General features: G+C 36.1%; 1 protein-coding gene across 3 annotated transcripts; it reads right to left on the reverse strand.

Annotated features, from left to right (window-relative positions):
* Window positions 1–3,948: 3,948 nt before the first annotated feature.
* Window positions 3,949–13,277, reverse strand: LOC132155066 (palmdelphin-like). 3 transcript variants are annotated; one of them, XM_059563843.1, is made up of 8 exons: window positions 10,483–11,352; window positions 10,100–10,180; window positions 9,883–10,001; window positions 9,017–9,131; window positions 8,883–8,907; window positions 8,661–8,777; window positions 7,053–7,928; window positions 3,949–4,209 (listed from the first exon to the last, which is right to left on the reverse strand). In XM_059563843.1, exons 1-8 carry the CDS (start codon window positions 10,525–10,527, stop codon window positions 4,169–4,171), a joined length of 1,419 nt encoding a protein of 472 aa, XP_059419826.1. In that variant the 5' UTR covers window positions 10,528–11,352; the 3' UTR covers window positions 3,949–4,168. The 3 variants fall into 3 exon arrangements, with proteins under 3 accessions (XP_059419826.1, XP_059419825.1, XP_059419824.1); XM_059563842.1 differs by lacking the exon at window positions 3,949–4,209 and adding an exon at window positions 13,181–13,277 and having other exon boundaries at window positions 6,812–7,928; window positions 10,483–10,534; XM_059563841.1 differs by lacking the exon at window positions 3,949–4,209 and having other exon boundaries at window positions 6,812–7,928; window positions 10,483–11,354.
* Between the last annotated feature and the right edge of the window lie 511 nt (window positions 13,278–13,788).

Genomic DNA, 13,788 nt, shown 5'->3' on the forward strand with positions numbered 1-13,788 from the left:
CACTAATTAAAAATCGGTCTTATGAAGTATTCTAATTTGTTGAGATAGGGAATTAGTGTGTTTTTGTTAAATGTAAGCCACAATCATCACAATTAAAAGAGCCAAAGACTTAAACTACTTCAGTCTATGTGCATGGAATTTATTTAATACACGAATTACACAATTTGAGTTGCATCTACATCCACTTTTCCAGAGGTGGAATTCTGCAGAGCGCAAAATGATGTTATCAGCTATTATGCAATAAGTGTGACTGTGACTGTTATGTTAAAGGGATAGCTAACCCTAAAACTGAGATGTAGGGACTAAGAATCAAGGACTAACAGCCTCAGTCACCATTCACTTTCAGTGCAACTTGTTTCCATTCAATGAAAGTGAATGGTGACTTATGTCATTCTGCCTAGCATCTCATTTTCTTATTTTCTTTTGACACAGAACTTAATACGGGTTTGCTTTTTTATGGGAAGGTGACGATCCTTTTGAGTCAAACTTCTCTCTTGTAAATGGTAAATAGCCAATACCGAAGTGAACTTGATTTGTGAAAATAATCGGAGTGTGTTTATTTTGTACATTGCAGCACTAACACTGCAAGCAGATATGGAATGTATTACAAATCAATCTCGAAATATCGGATGGAGACAACGCAGCATCTCAACCAGTTTTTTTTCTTTTTTTTAAATACACTGGACACTTGGCCAAGCACGACAGTATAAACGCAGTACAATGAATTCCTACATCATTCCCTCTTTGTGTCCTGCGCATGCAGATGTTCGCCAAAGCAGATACAGTTGCAACAGATGCACATAGCTTCAGTATTTTCATACCTACCAGCAGCTTTAAAAACAGGAGCCAAACGGATATCATCTCCAATCTACCGCAATACGCACATGCATGTATAATTTGTACAGATAACGACAGTAACCAAATGGCGACGCGTCGGGAGTAATTCATATGGTTGAACTCGAAGAAGGAAAAACAAGCTCGCGACGAACTCCTGTTCAGACCTATCGATCCGTCAGCGATTGTCAAAAGTGAAACAGAGCGGATAGAACAGCAGATATTGACAGAAACGGCCGCAACTGAATGTCTGAGCCCCGCAGCACTGGTTCCGCTCAGCTGCAGATCACTCTGTCCCTCTGAGCCCACGCTTTCTCAACCAACTATTGAACGCTTGGATTTGCCTATGAGATTTTGAACATAGGCTAGGTACATTCTAAAACGCTTAACGTGAAAAACGTTTAACGTGGTTTAATGTAGTACTAACACAGTGATATTAACAGACCAAAATCACTAAACATCATACCAATAAATTATACTATCTACAAAAAATCAGATGAGCCCTGAATATGAATAGAAAGCGTTTAATAACACGTTAAGCCTTTTCCCATAGAAAACCGTTATGAGAAAACGCTTAACGTGGCTTAATGTACTAAGATAATGATTTAAAAAACCACACTTACTAAACATCATACCAATAAAGTATATAGGCTATATGCATATGTACAACGAAAAACATTTCCGTTTACATTTATTAGCTAATTTAATAATATGAATTTATCCATATTGTTATTTACCTAATGGCACCTAATGAAACATGAGAAATCGGTTGTATATTATTTATATTAATTCTGTGATTATGACCAGCTGAATGTACTAATTCGTATCATAATAATAATAATAATAAAAAATTTAAACAACGTGTTAATATGCATTTATATGTCCTTTTTCAGAAAATAAAAAATAAAATCTATCATCTGATGCTTTATTTTCAACTCTGAATCCTCTATGACATAGACAAATCTCTTATACATTTGGTTTTGGAATAATAAAGTTAGATATGATGCTGGGGTATATTGATTTACCATCTCTGTAGACTTATCCTCCATTAATAAAGTCAAGGACTTAGACTCTAAGCCAAACCAATCCTCATGTCATCGTGTTTTCCAGGAATAACCCAGAAATCTGTATTACTCACCCGCCACATCTGTTCTATTGCAGTGATGTCAGCTGAGATCCAAACTCTAAACTTTTGGGTAATTCAACATTATCCACGTCTTTAAAATAAAATAAAAAAATAAAATAAAAAATTCAAGACTAGCAAGGGTTAAAGGTTAGAGTGCCAACATTAGTTTTGACAATGCATAAAATCCTTTAGTGCAAACTGATACATGACCTTAGACCATGTTTACTTATTATTAACATACATCTTTTGGGTGATCTGATTGTAAAATGACAAATGTAAATTTCAATTATATTGTAAATAAATTGAAATCATTTTTGGATGTGCCATGGGAATGAGGCAAAGCTTTATTCCAGAATATGCAGTTCCAATCTTCTTGCAGAACAACATGGTAAAAATAAGGACAGTAAGTTTGGTGAAGGATATTCTGTCTGTTTGCTCCCTGTCTTACTGGCTCGGGCTCTGAATGTTTTTTTCCCTGTCTTCTGTTTTTTTGTAGCTATACCATCCCACATGCTAGACAGGAAAGCAGCATGAATACACTCCAACAAAATGTAAATGTAACACCAAGGCATCGTCTTTCTCTCCTCCCTGTGTTTTATCTTTAAGACCTTCCCACCACAACGCAAAAATTTGCTAAATCTCTGAAGTGTATATCTGACCGCTTTTTAAACTCTCTTTAAGATGCATAAAAATGCTTTTCACCAGACGCAGGTGTACAATGACTCATCTCTCCGTCCAGAGACTGACAGATGTGTCATATATTCCATAGACATTGAAGAGAAAAGTTTGGAATCTGGATACTTACTGTCAGTGATGGAGCTTTGAGGTCAGCTGGTTTAACAGTGAAGGTCTCGTTTCTTCCTCTGAGTGCATGTATGTGTGTGTGTGTGTGACACAAGCCACAGCTGTGATTGAATGCGTGGGAATCGACCAATGGCAGCACAGTCCACTGACAGACATTGACAAGCTCCAGCTCTCACATACACAGACATATACCTACGCAGAATATACCTAAAAATATATTTGCACAAAATCCTCACTGCTCTAAAAAAAAAAAAAAGAAAAAAAAGAAAGAAAAAAAAAAAACTCACACCAGACGTCTGTTATCAGACAGTTTGCTGTAAATTGTCAATACAGAAGCTCAGTGTATTAAAAGATCAGGTTTAATCTCATTTATTTGATTATTTATTTTTTTCCACATCACTCTACAATCAGTTTTGCAATGCTAGAGACATTATGGGTGTTTATTCATCAAAAAAAGTTCACCTAAAAAGTTTAGATTCCATCACAATTTAATCACCATTATGTTGTTACCAACCCCCCTTTTTTTTCTTCTGTGAAACACGAAAGTAGATATTTAGCAGATTGTACAAGCTGCTCTTTTCCATATAATGAGAATGGATAAACAACAACTATCCCTGGTCCCAATCTACTTTCACAAAAAAAATATCAGAAATGTAAACTATTGAAAATTTAATCAACAAATATATATATATATATATATATATAAGCTAGAAAAAATCTAATTTTGTTTTTCACAGAAGATATAAAAAATTGAGGATGAAAGAGTGATCAGTTTCATTCTGGGTGAAATATCTATTTAATGTGTTAGTTGTTTTAATAACAGCACTACTATTTGATCTAATAATAACAATGTTTTCGAATAAGGACTCACAAAGATGACCTTGACAAGGACATCTGATAAAAAATAAATAAAAGAATGTAAAAACAAAAGACTCAAAAGATTCATTCATTAGCACAGGTAATAGAGATGTCTCAAACAGCTGTCAGCCACATATCCAGACACACCGTGCGGTCCGATTGTCATTCTGGGTTTTCCTCTACAAGGAGAACACATCTGAAAGATGCCTCATGCAGTATTTTGACATATCGCAGCAATATTTTCCTTTTTGGAGGATCAGTCTTATAGCTCTCATGTATAGCTTTCATAATATCGGCTGTCTCTCAATTCAAAAGCTCCTGTCATTCAAATTTTTTTATTTAAAATGGGTAGGAATAAATAAAATTGACTGCAAAATTAACAAACTATTTTTTGTGAAATATTTTCTTGAAAACTGTTAATAGCACATGCATCCTCATTTCAATTTCAAAAGACTGTTGATTCACGTTCCTCGATCCGCTGGCCACTTTGGACAATTCGTGTAAGAGTCTCAAAGTTCCCAGAGTGTGAGTGCCACCAAATGTGTGTCATGCGGTTTGGCCCAGTTTCTCCATCTGTATCTGTAATGCTGTAGGGAGCATGAGAGAAAAGACATTGATTTAGCTGCTCAATTCTATCCTCCCAACCAAACAGAAGTTTATGGACAACATGGACATGCTGATGCACACCAGATCTGGCACCAGTAGCTTTTCACTGATATCCCTCAAGCTCTGCACTTCCTCATCGATTAATCCTTTTGTTAGGTTTAAGTAAAAGGATCATTTTAATAAACTCTAGCTATAAAGACATTTTGTCCTCAGAAAAAAAGCTTTCCACATTTATATAATCCCCAAGATTGATTATATAAGAGTGTTTCAGCACATGACCCAGCCTTCTTAAAAGCCTCTTAAGGTTGGAAGACATGCACTGCAAATTATCTGCCCACCACTGGAGTGTGTGTGTTTGTGTGAGCTTCTGAAGATTGACAGGGCTTGATTGTGTAATCTACAATTAAGAGATTACATAGAGTGGGTCATGTGTGGGAGTGTGTCCCCCATTCTTTAGATAAAGCATACTGTTAAATGACATCATTCATATCAAGTCTATAGCAGCTAAATATTGCCATAATGGCTTTAAGTTAGTGTGGTGTCAAAGGCTGTGTCGCTTATCTTTTCATGCAACATTTGTGTGGGTGGTGACGTTGTAACAAGTCTGTTTTTCAGCAGAAAAGGAATAGATCACTCAAAAAAATGATTATTCTGTCATTTACTCATGACTTTCAAAATCTCTGCTGTACTATGTTTCCTGTGGAACACAAAATAACTTTTTCAAAAAAACCTTATAAAATACTTATAATATATCAACAATTAAGTGACAACAAAATCCCACTTACCTTGGCAACTGAAAAAACATAAGATGAATAGGTTGAAGTGCTATGCTTAAATTTGTAAAAGTTAAATAAATTAAAGCTAAATATAAAAAAAAGACAGAAGCACATTTAATGACTAAAAAAGAAAAAAAGAAATGTATATAAATACAAAAATAACACCTATTAATACATATTTTTGGGTGAACTATCCCTTTATAACAGAAGACATTTTCATTCATTCGGTCAGTTTTATGACAAAGGTTCATCTGTCATGCTTTTCACAAAACATTCATATACACAAAGTCAAAGCAAAAGAAAGAGGATGCTTGACAAAAACAAGCACAATCCATGATAGCAAGCACGGCTGTACGTCACAGCAAATTGCATGCCGTCATGCTAATTATTGCAAATGGCAAAAGCACAGTTAAAATATGCAAAAATGTCAAAAGTATTAGCGTAGAACGTTTGGCAGGATGAAAAATCAGAGTGGTTGCAAATTGCATGTATTGTTTTGAAAAATATGTGAATTTCTACCCCTTCACCACTAGAGGGACGTAAAGCTCTAAATCAGGGGTCTTCAACCTTTTTCAAGGATCCTTTGGTGGATAATAGATATTTTATGTAAAAGTAAAGAGATGCATTCTAAGCATGAGCATTAATAACATGCATATAATCCCTACAGAATGCAGTTGCATACCTATGATGCTTACATTCAAAATCGGTACTGATCACATACTTGTATCAAGTGAAATTAAAATGTACAATAACATACATCTTAATGTGGGAGGCACAATGACATGCACTACTGCTCAAAAGTCTGGAATCATAGAAAATTATTAGAATTGATTTTTATTTAGCAAGCACACATTTACTTGATCAGAAATGACAATCTTTGACTATTTCTAGTCAGAATTCTATTTCAATTAAAAGCTGTTCTTTTGAACTCTCTGTTCACCAAATATTTCTGAATAGGATGTATCACCATTTCCACAAAATAATAAGCAACACAAGAATCTTCAAAACTGATAAGAAATGTTTCTTTGGCACCATATCAGCATATTAGAATGATTTCTGAATGATCACTGGATTAATGGCTGCTAAAAATACAGCTTTGCCATCACAGAAAAAGTTACATGAGTCTGGACCACAAAATCAGTCAAAAGTTTTCTAAATTAAGATGTATACATAAGGTTAGGACAATATTTGGCCAAGATACAACTGTTTGAAAATCTGGAATCTGAGGGTGCAAAAAATCTAAATATTGAGCAAATTGCCTTTAAAGTCGTCCAAATTAAGTTCTTAGCAATGCATATTACTAATTAAAAATTACGTTTTATTTACAATAGGAAAATTTACAAAATATCTTCAAGGAACATGATCTTTACTTAATATCCTAATGATATTTTGGCATAAAAGAAAAATCTATAATGTTGGCCCATACAATGCATTTTTGGCTATTGCTACAAATATACCCCAGCAACTTAAGACTGCTTTAGTGGTCGAGGGTCACATATATTAAAACAGAAAAGTTATTTTAAATCGTTATAATGTAATAATATTTAACAATATTACAGTTTTTACTGGGGTTTTGATCAAATAAATGCAGCCTAGGTGAGCAAGAGATTAAAAAATATATAAAAATCTTAACGACCCCAAACTTTTGAACAGTAGTGTATTTAGATGAACTTTAGCAGTTTTTAGTTAATATAATACTGTTTTGTTTTCCCAATATTTCCACAAAAATTTAATTGAGATTAAATTATAATTACAGTACCACCTTTCGAAGACCCCAGCTCTATAGCTACACATATACAACAATGTCTTTCTACACATACTGTCAGAAAACATAAGCAGATGCCAACATGAAGGATAGAAAGCAGTTTGTTAAGACACTGAAAAAACTTAAAACCACAACGTAAGACAGCAATGTCCAGCATGCAGAGCGAGAGAAGCCAGTCTGGTGAGAAGCTGCATCATAGAAGAGCTGATAGAGTGTTAGTGAAACTACATCAACACACAGCAGTGCTTGTGTCTCCTTTTGACCTTTTTGATCTTTGGGGTACCTGTAGCTGACGGGTTTTCCGTGCTGTCTCTTTTGCCCTTTCGTCCAGCAGAGTAGGGAAAGGCGTTGTTGGCATTGCAGTTCTCATGGGGGTTGAAGCTCTTGCTCGCTTCATCTTCACCATCTCCAATAATCACCAACTCTGCCCGAACTGAGCCTTCATAGCTCTGGCTGTCATCTTCAGCATTCTGGTAGCCCATGAAGATCATGGTGACAGGCTCGTCTGATGGTATGGAGTTCAGTACGCTGAGTTTGGAGTCCTCCGAGTAGGCTGAACACTGGCTGTGTTTTTTGTTGTCATAATCCAAATGTTGCATTCCCTTGTGGTTCTCTCTTTGGTTGTAAAACGGTCCATGTGCATATCTTTCCCCTCTGTGTAGCTCATGGCTGTTGTGATAGTATTCGTCTGGTCTGTCATTGTAATTAGGCATTGGCAGGAGAGGAAGTCTGTGACCCGCGTCATCTGGATAGCACATGCCATCATTGTACACAAGCTCAGGCCATGTCGATAAGTCAACGCTATAGGGATCTTGGTATCCGTTAGATTCATGGTTCTCCCTGTTTTCAGTGGCTGATTGTAATTCATGGGAGAGGTTGTAATGATATGAAGGGTCCATCTGAACCTGATTGGACCTCTTCTTTTTCTCAGAGGCCTGCCTCAGCAGCTCTTCGACCTCCACAGGACTAAGTTCATCCACTCCATTCGCACCAGGCTGGTGGCCGTCTGTACGCAGGGCGTAGACGGACTTCCGGCCATCATCGTAGACTTTGATGCCTTTCTGCTGGAGCTCTTGGGGAGAAATGGTGGAGGTGGAGAGAACTTGGCTTTCACCTGTGCGCAAGTCCTTCTGAACGTTAATTTCCATGGCGAACAAAGCTGTAAGAGACAAATGGAATGTATGCAATACATTAGAATTATTTAAAAGGTTTAATTCTTTCTTTTAACCAAGTTCAATATGCAAAATTAACAGTAAATAAGACATTTGTGTGTCCATGTCCATATAGTGTGGCTATAGTGCCATAACAACATTTAAACATTATCTCAACCAATGGGGCAAGTCTGGAGGAAGGACTATATGTTTGACCTACTGATGGCAGTGGGACTGTAAAGCAAACCTGTTTTTGAAAATTTTTGAACAATTATTTATTTTTATTTTTTTTGACTGGTGGTGTCACAGAAATGATACACTTCATCTTTGCACAATATTTAAACAGGGATTCCCACGTTTTTTTCATCCAAACCCCTGATCTAAAATATTTACTTATAATATGCTCAAATAATGTTTCAAGTTAACACCACATTTGCATGTTGACGATTAAATGCTTTTTTCAATGGTCAATGGTCACAAGACAAGACGGTAAACAAATAAAATGTTTGATCTTGGTTCGGTAAGATTAATTTAAATGTTTTAAATTATTGTTATTTTACATTTTTATAATTTAATTAACTTTTTTAATTAACTTCAATTAAGCAACTAATGAACCCCTTGGAGTTTAGCATGGATTTTTTTAGCCTGGAAAATCCTATCTAAAACATTTATTTTGCTGTTCTACATTATGGGAATATAGTACTGTATATTGTACAGTTTGAAGTCTTCTTTCAGTTTACCAGGTTTGGTTTGGTCAGTTTTTGCTTCAGTTTCCAGATTTTGTTTTTTCCTCTGCTTTAATAGTGGTGTGCTGGGCTTTAGCATATTTGGAATTGTTGATTGAATATAGATCGGCTCTGCAAAAAGAGTGAAAATAATCATAAATATGGCAAAATGTAACACAAAAATATATGGCAATTTGATTTATGGTCCGTACTTCTATGGAGTTTTACAGTATTTACCTGACATGAAATCTGCATTCGCTGCCTGTGGAGACACAAACAGAGTCATGTCCTAATATAAAGTCTATATAGGTAAAGCAAAAAGCATGGTCTCTGATCATTTTCATTTCTTAACCACATCAAAAGCAGTGTACCTTAATGATATCCTCTGGAGACTTTTCAATGGCTTTTAGCCTATTTAGAATCAGCCCTTCATTTGTTGAGATGTTCATTTCCTCTCTCTCCAATGCTTCAATCTCTTTCTCTATCCTACAGAGAATTTGTTACAATAATTGTTTAAATAAAACTTTTTAAATATGCAGTCCTCTTACAGTTTTCCTGGCGCGCGCACACACACACACACACACACACACACACACACACCTCTATTACCAGGTCAAGTCACAGAAGAGTGCCATCCCTGACAAAGCACCTGTCACTCTGATTGCACTGTTTGTTGCATAGACATGTTAGACCCAGGAAACAATGAGATGTTATGTGGTTATGAATGCAATATAAACAAATATTTCTCTCAATATAAAAAAAGAATATCTCATACGACTGATGTTCACTCAGAATCGTCATTAGTCCGAATCATTTAATAATGAAACCAACAGCAATATTTGGGTTAGGGTGCGACCTGCATGCAGCAGACATTCAAGGACATGGTAGCAGCTTTTATTAGCATCCTTTTTTAGCATCATTGATACTACAATGCAATGCAGTTACAAAGCATTGCACACCTCTTGCCTCATACTTCACTCTAATAGATTTCATTAGGGCACCGCAGGGCAAATGACATCAGCTGAGAAACATCACACCAGCCCTGAAGTTCTCATAGTTAAAAAGGCTTGAACTCTTGAACTCTTAATACAGTGTTCAGACCGAAAATTATTTGTGTTCAGGAGATGTCAGTGCACATAGCAAAATTGTTTAGATCAGTCACTGGCTTAAATATGGTGTAAATAATGATACAGTAATGAACCCCTACAATAAATGTGACTTTACTCTTTCATCTTACCGATGTATGCTGCTCTTGAGGTGTTTCGTTTGTTGTACATCTTCAAGAGCTTTTTGTGTTTCCTGTGCATTACTGCTGTTCATCCCATCCATGAGCCACAGATCTCTCATGGACCTTTTCTATGAAAGACATATAGAGATGCTTCAAATCCCAGACCATAGCAATTCAGAAAATTGTTAATGAACAGGAAACTATATTTCTAACATCAAGAAGGTACCTTGACATGTTGAAGCTTTAGTTTCTCTCTGTCAATTTCAAGCCGTTTGTGGGCAATTTCTTCTTGGATTTTTTTCTTATTCTGTGGACAAATTAACATCTTTAAATTGAGACACTGAACTAGCATAGCTATGCACGTAAGTGGTTGCGATACACTTATTGTAACAGTTAACCAAAATGAATACAATTAGTATTAGCTAATTAAAACAAAGCTAAATTTAATTAAAATAAAAGATATATATTATAATAGTGTATAACTAATAGTAAAATAATACAGTTCATTGATCAATCTAGAAAAATATTTATGGACAGAATGCAGTGTTTAACCAATCAGAATTAAGCATTCCAGAGCCTTGAAATAAGTAGACAATCCCATATGGCTACCGTAATAGCTTGAAGGCGTTCCTTTAAGAGTTCTGCTTCTTCCATCCTGCCTCTGGAGAATAAAAAAGAAACATTTATCCTTTATGTGGCACTATAAAATCAAAATACATACTACTGAGGTTGTATTTTGACATTTGTCTAATGTCTCAAATGGTTGCTGGGCGATATGTAGGTCAAACGCCATACAGTGAAACTGATATTTGGCTACATGAGTTAATGTCCATTCATCACCACTTGCTTCCTGCTTTCTAAAGATCACTGTGGTTCCATGAATAGCAGCAGTGGTGGTAAAACGGTCTCTGCGATGCAACATAAATAATCTCCCTGACAGGGTTTGGTTCCCTGTTTCTGAGTGGGTGACCCCTTCTAGTCACTGCCAGGTTTCATAGACATCCAAGTAAGACTTTAGGCTAGAACTTGCCCCTTGAAGTACTTTAGCTTCTTGCTTCATTCAGCTGATTTCCAGTTAAATATCTCTTACAATAGGCCAGATATGACCTGTAATTGTCAAATCAGTTGTAATGCAGGAATATGAAACAATATTGTAAAGTTACAAGCAAAGCAATGAATGGACCAGTGTTTCCTACAGAATTATTTTTCCAGCTGACTCCATTGAGTCTTTCTGACCTCATAAAGCTACAATAGATATGCTGTGTGTTGATTTGTGCATGCAACCACAAAGACAACAAAATTTAATGACATGCTGTCTGTTTTATTTTGCAGTACATATATCGAGGGTAAAATATGGTAGATTAAGCAGCGGAAAAGTACAGGAAACATGGAATGCACCATCAGTTACTATATAGAATACGTTTAAATTCACCTCATGTACTTCTGATACACTTTCAGTCATATCTTTGCTAAATACACTTTAGTTTAAGGCCTTTGACCAACACAAGTACTTGTCTAGAAAACTTACACTAACTGTCATGTTAAAGTGACAGCAGAGCATGTGTCTGTGGGTGCCCAGTAGGGATGGGACGGTATGAAAATTTAATATCACGATTATAGTGACTAAAATTATCACGATTATCAATATTATCACGGTTTTGTTGAAACGAGATGAAAGTGTTCAAAAATAGTTGATGCTCACACTGAAAACATTTCAGCAAGTTTTATATTAAATAATCAACAAACAACTAATAAAACAAGCACTCTATGCACTTAATTTAAAGAAAGATTAAATTCTGTGGCATTTCCTTCCTTACAATGAAAAGTGTAGAAGCATAGAAAAGCATAGAAAAGTCACTGACTTTCGCCATTCCTTCTCGAAAAAAAAACAAAAAAAAACATTGTGCGCTGCGCTTGCGTCAGACTGTTGCTGGCTGGACATGATTTAATAGTGAGTTATTAAAACCGCGATAATCAAACACGGTTTTAATGATAATTCATTTTTAAACGATATTACTAACCTTCAGCACATTTTATCACGGTTATCAATAAAACCGGTTATCGTCCCATCCCTAGTGCCCAGGCTGCTTTTTCTTTTCCCAGGAAATGTGAGACCGACTCCAGACTTCCTGTCTCTGTCCATGTTTCACTCATAGACAGTATCTAGTGCTGACTCAACACAACCCTGCTCATCTGCTGCAGATATAAGGCTGTTCACTGCCACAGTTTAGCATTACAGTGTTAATTTCATTAACACATTAAAAACAAGTGATATTACAGATCAAAATAGATAACATTATCAATATGCAATCAGTTTTAATGCAAAGAAGATAACTTAACATGTATATACACTATCATTCAAATGTTTACAGTCGGTATGACTGTCCAAAAATGTTTCCAGGAGAGACATAATTTAAATTTTATCTGATTGATAATTTCAATTAATATCAAAGCATCATCTACAGATCTATGGATGAGTTTGGTAACCCCTTGTGCTCCAGAATTCCACTAGACTCAGGCACAATCTAAAAATAAGAAGGCCACCCAGGGGTACACTGCCTAATAAATCAAACATGATGACACACCAAACCATTGGGTCTCTGCTCTCTGTTCTCCCTGACACAAAAATTGTTCTGAAATGAAAAAACATAAAAGCCAGAGTAAAAAAAAATAAAAAAAAATCTGCAAAACAATAGTTAAAGGATAAAATAAGGACAAAAATAGATTGCACTGCATTTTACGGTGTAATTACAGTGAAAAAGGCACAAGATGAATTCTTACCAACAAACAGATTAAGTTAGCTCTGTCAGTTTATAGAAATAGCACAGATCCAAAGCAAACATATCTGGTGATTGGCAGATATGATCGTATGTGAATGACTGATATATTATTTAAGTGTGTAAATACTGTATTCTCTGCATGCCTCTGCTGCACATGGTCAGTTTCCCTGTCAGTTCTATCCTAGAGGAAGTTTCTCTCTAATCTCCTCTAATCTGATCACCAGTCAGTTAAGATGTACATCTCATGTGGCATCTGCTCCCATAACAATATCCTGACTGGACAAACATCCACGAATTGTACACTTGACCAACTCTTTTGAATGACTTGTTAAAATAATAGGTGAAATCCACAGGATCCGTGAAAGTGTTATTTGAAGATGAGTCGAGACCATCGATTAATGTGCAAACTAACTCTACAAAACTTTAGACAAATGTTCAGTAGGTTATGAAATCGGTTAATTGACCTTCACACTATGTTATCTTTGTATGCTCACTAAGAAAAGTAAAACAGGAGAAAACACACTTACCAGGCCAAGGAAGACGAACAGATATCCAGAAGGGTTTTCTGAGTTCACGCGCAATCGTCAAGCGGCGCTCATTTAACGGCTCAGGCGCGCGCAGGTTTCTGTAGGAATGATTGACAGGTGCTGGAGCCAATGAAATGCCAGTGAGCCAGTTCAGTTGTTCAGCCTCCATACATACAGTCGGCATATAGTCATAGCTGGGGGCGTGGCGAGGGCGGAGTCGGCGTGGGGGAAAACACTGCGAACATCGTGTGTATCACTGAATGACAAAAATGCACATATTGAGCGCTCATTCCCAGAGACGCGTAGAACAATTTTAGTCTCTTTTAACTTTAATATTCATATACACAAGTCCATATCGATATTTGATTCATTTTACAGCCCTAATATAGATGTATTCATTCAAAAATAGCCAAATTCCATGACGTTCTGCTTTATACAGCAAGTTCTATTTTTGACTGGATTCCGCGATTCAATCGTTTCGCAAACACAGACGGGGTGAATTTATGAATGAAAGTGTAAAAGTTCTGACACAAAACTAAGTTGTTTCGTGTCCACACGCTTTTTTAAGTGGGTAATGGGTTTATGTTCGACACTAGGCTAACGTTACA

The sequence above is a fragment of the Carassius carassius genome, chromosome 12 (genome assembly GCF_963082965.1).
Source record: "Carassius carassius chromosome 12, fCarCar2.1, whole genome shotgun sequence".
In the NCBI taxonomy this organism is placed as follows: domain Eukaryota; kingdom Metazoa; phylum Chordata; class Actinopteri; order Cypriniformes; family Cyprinidae; genus Carassius; species Carassius carassius.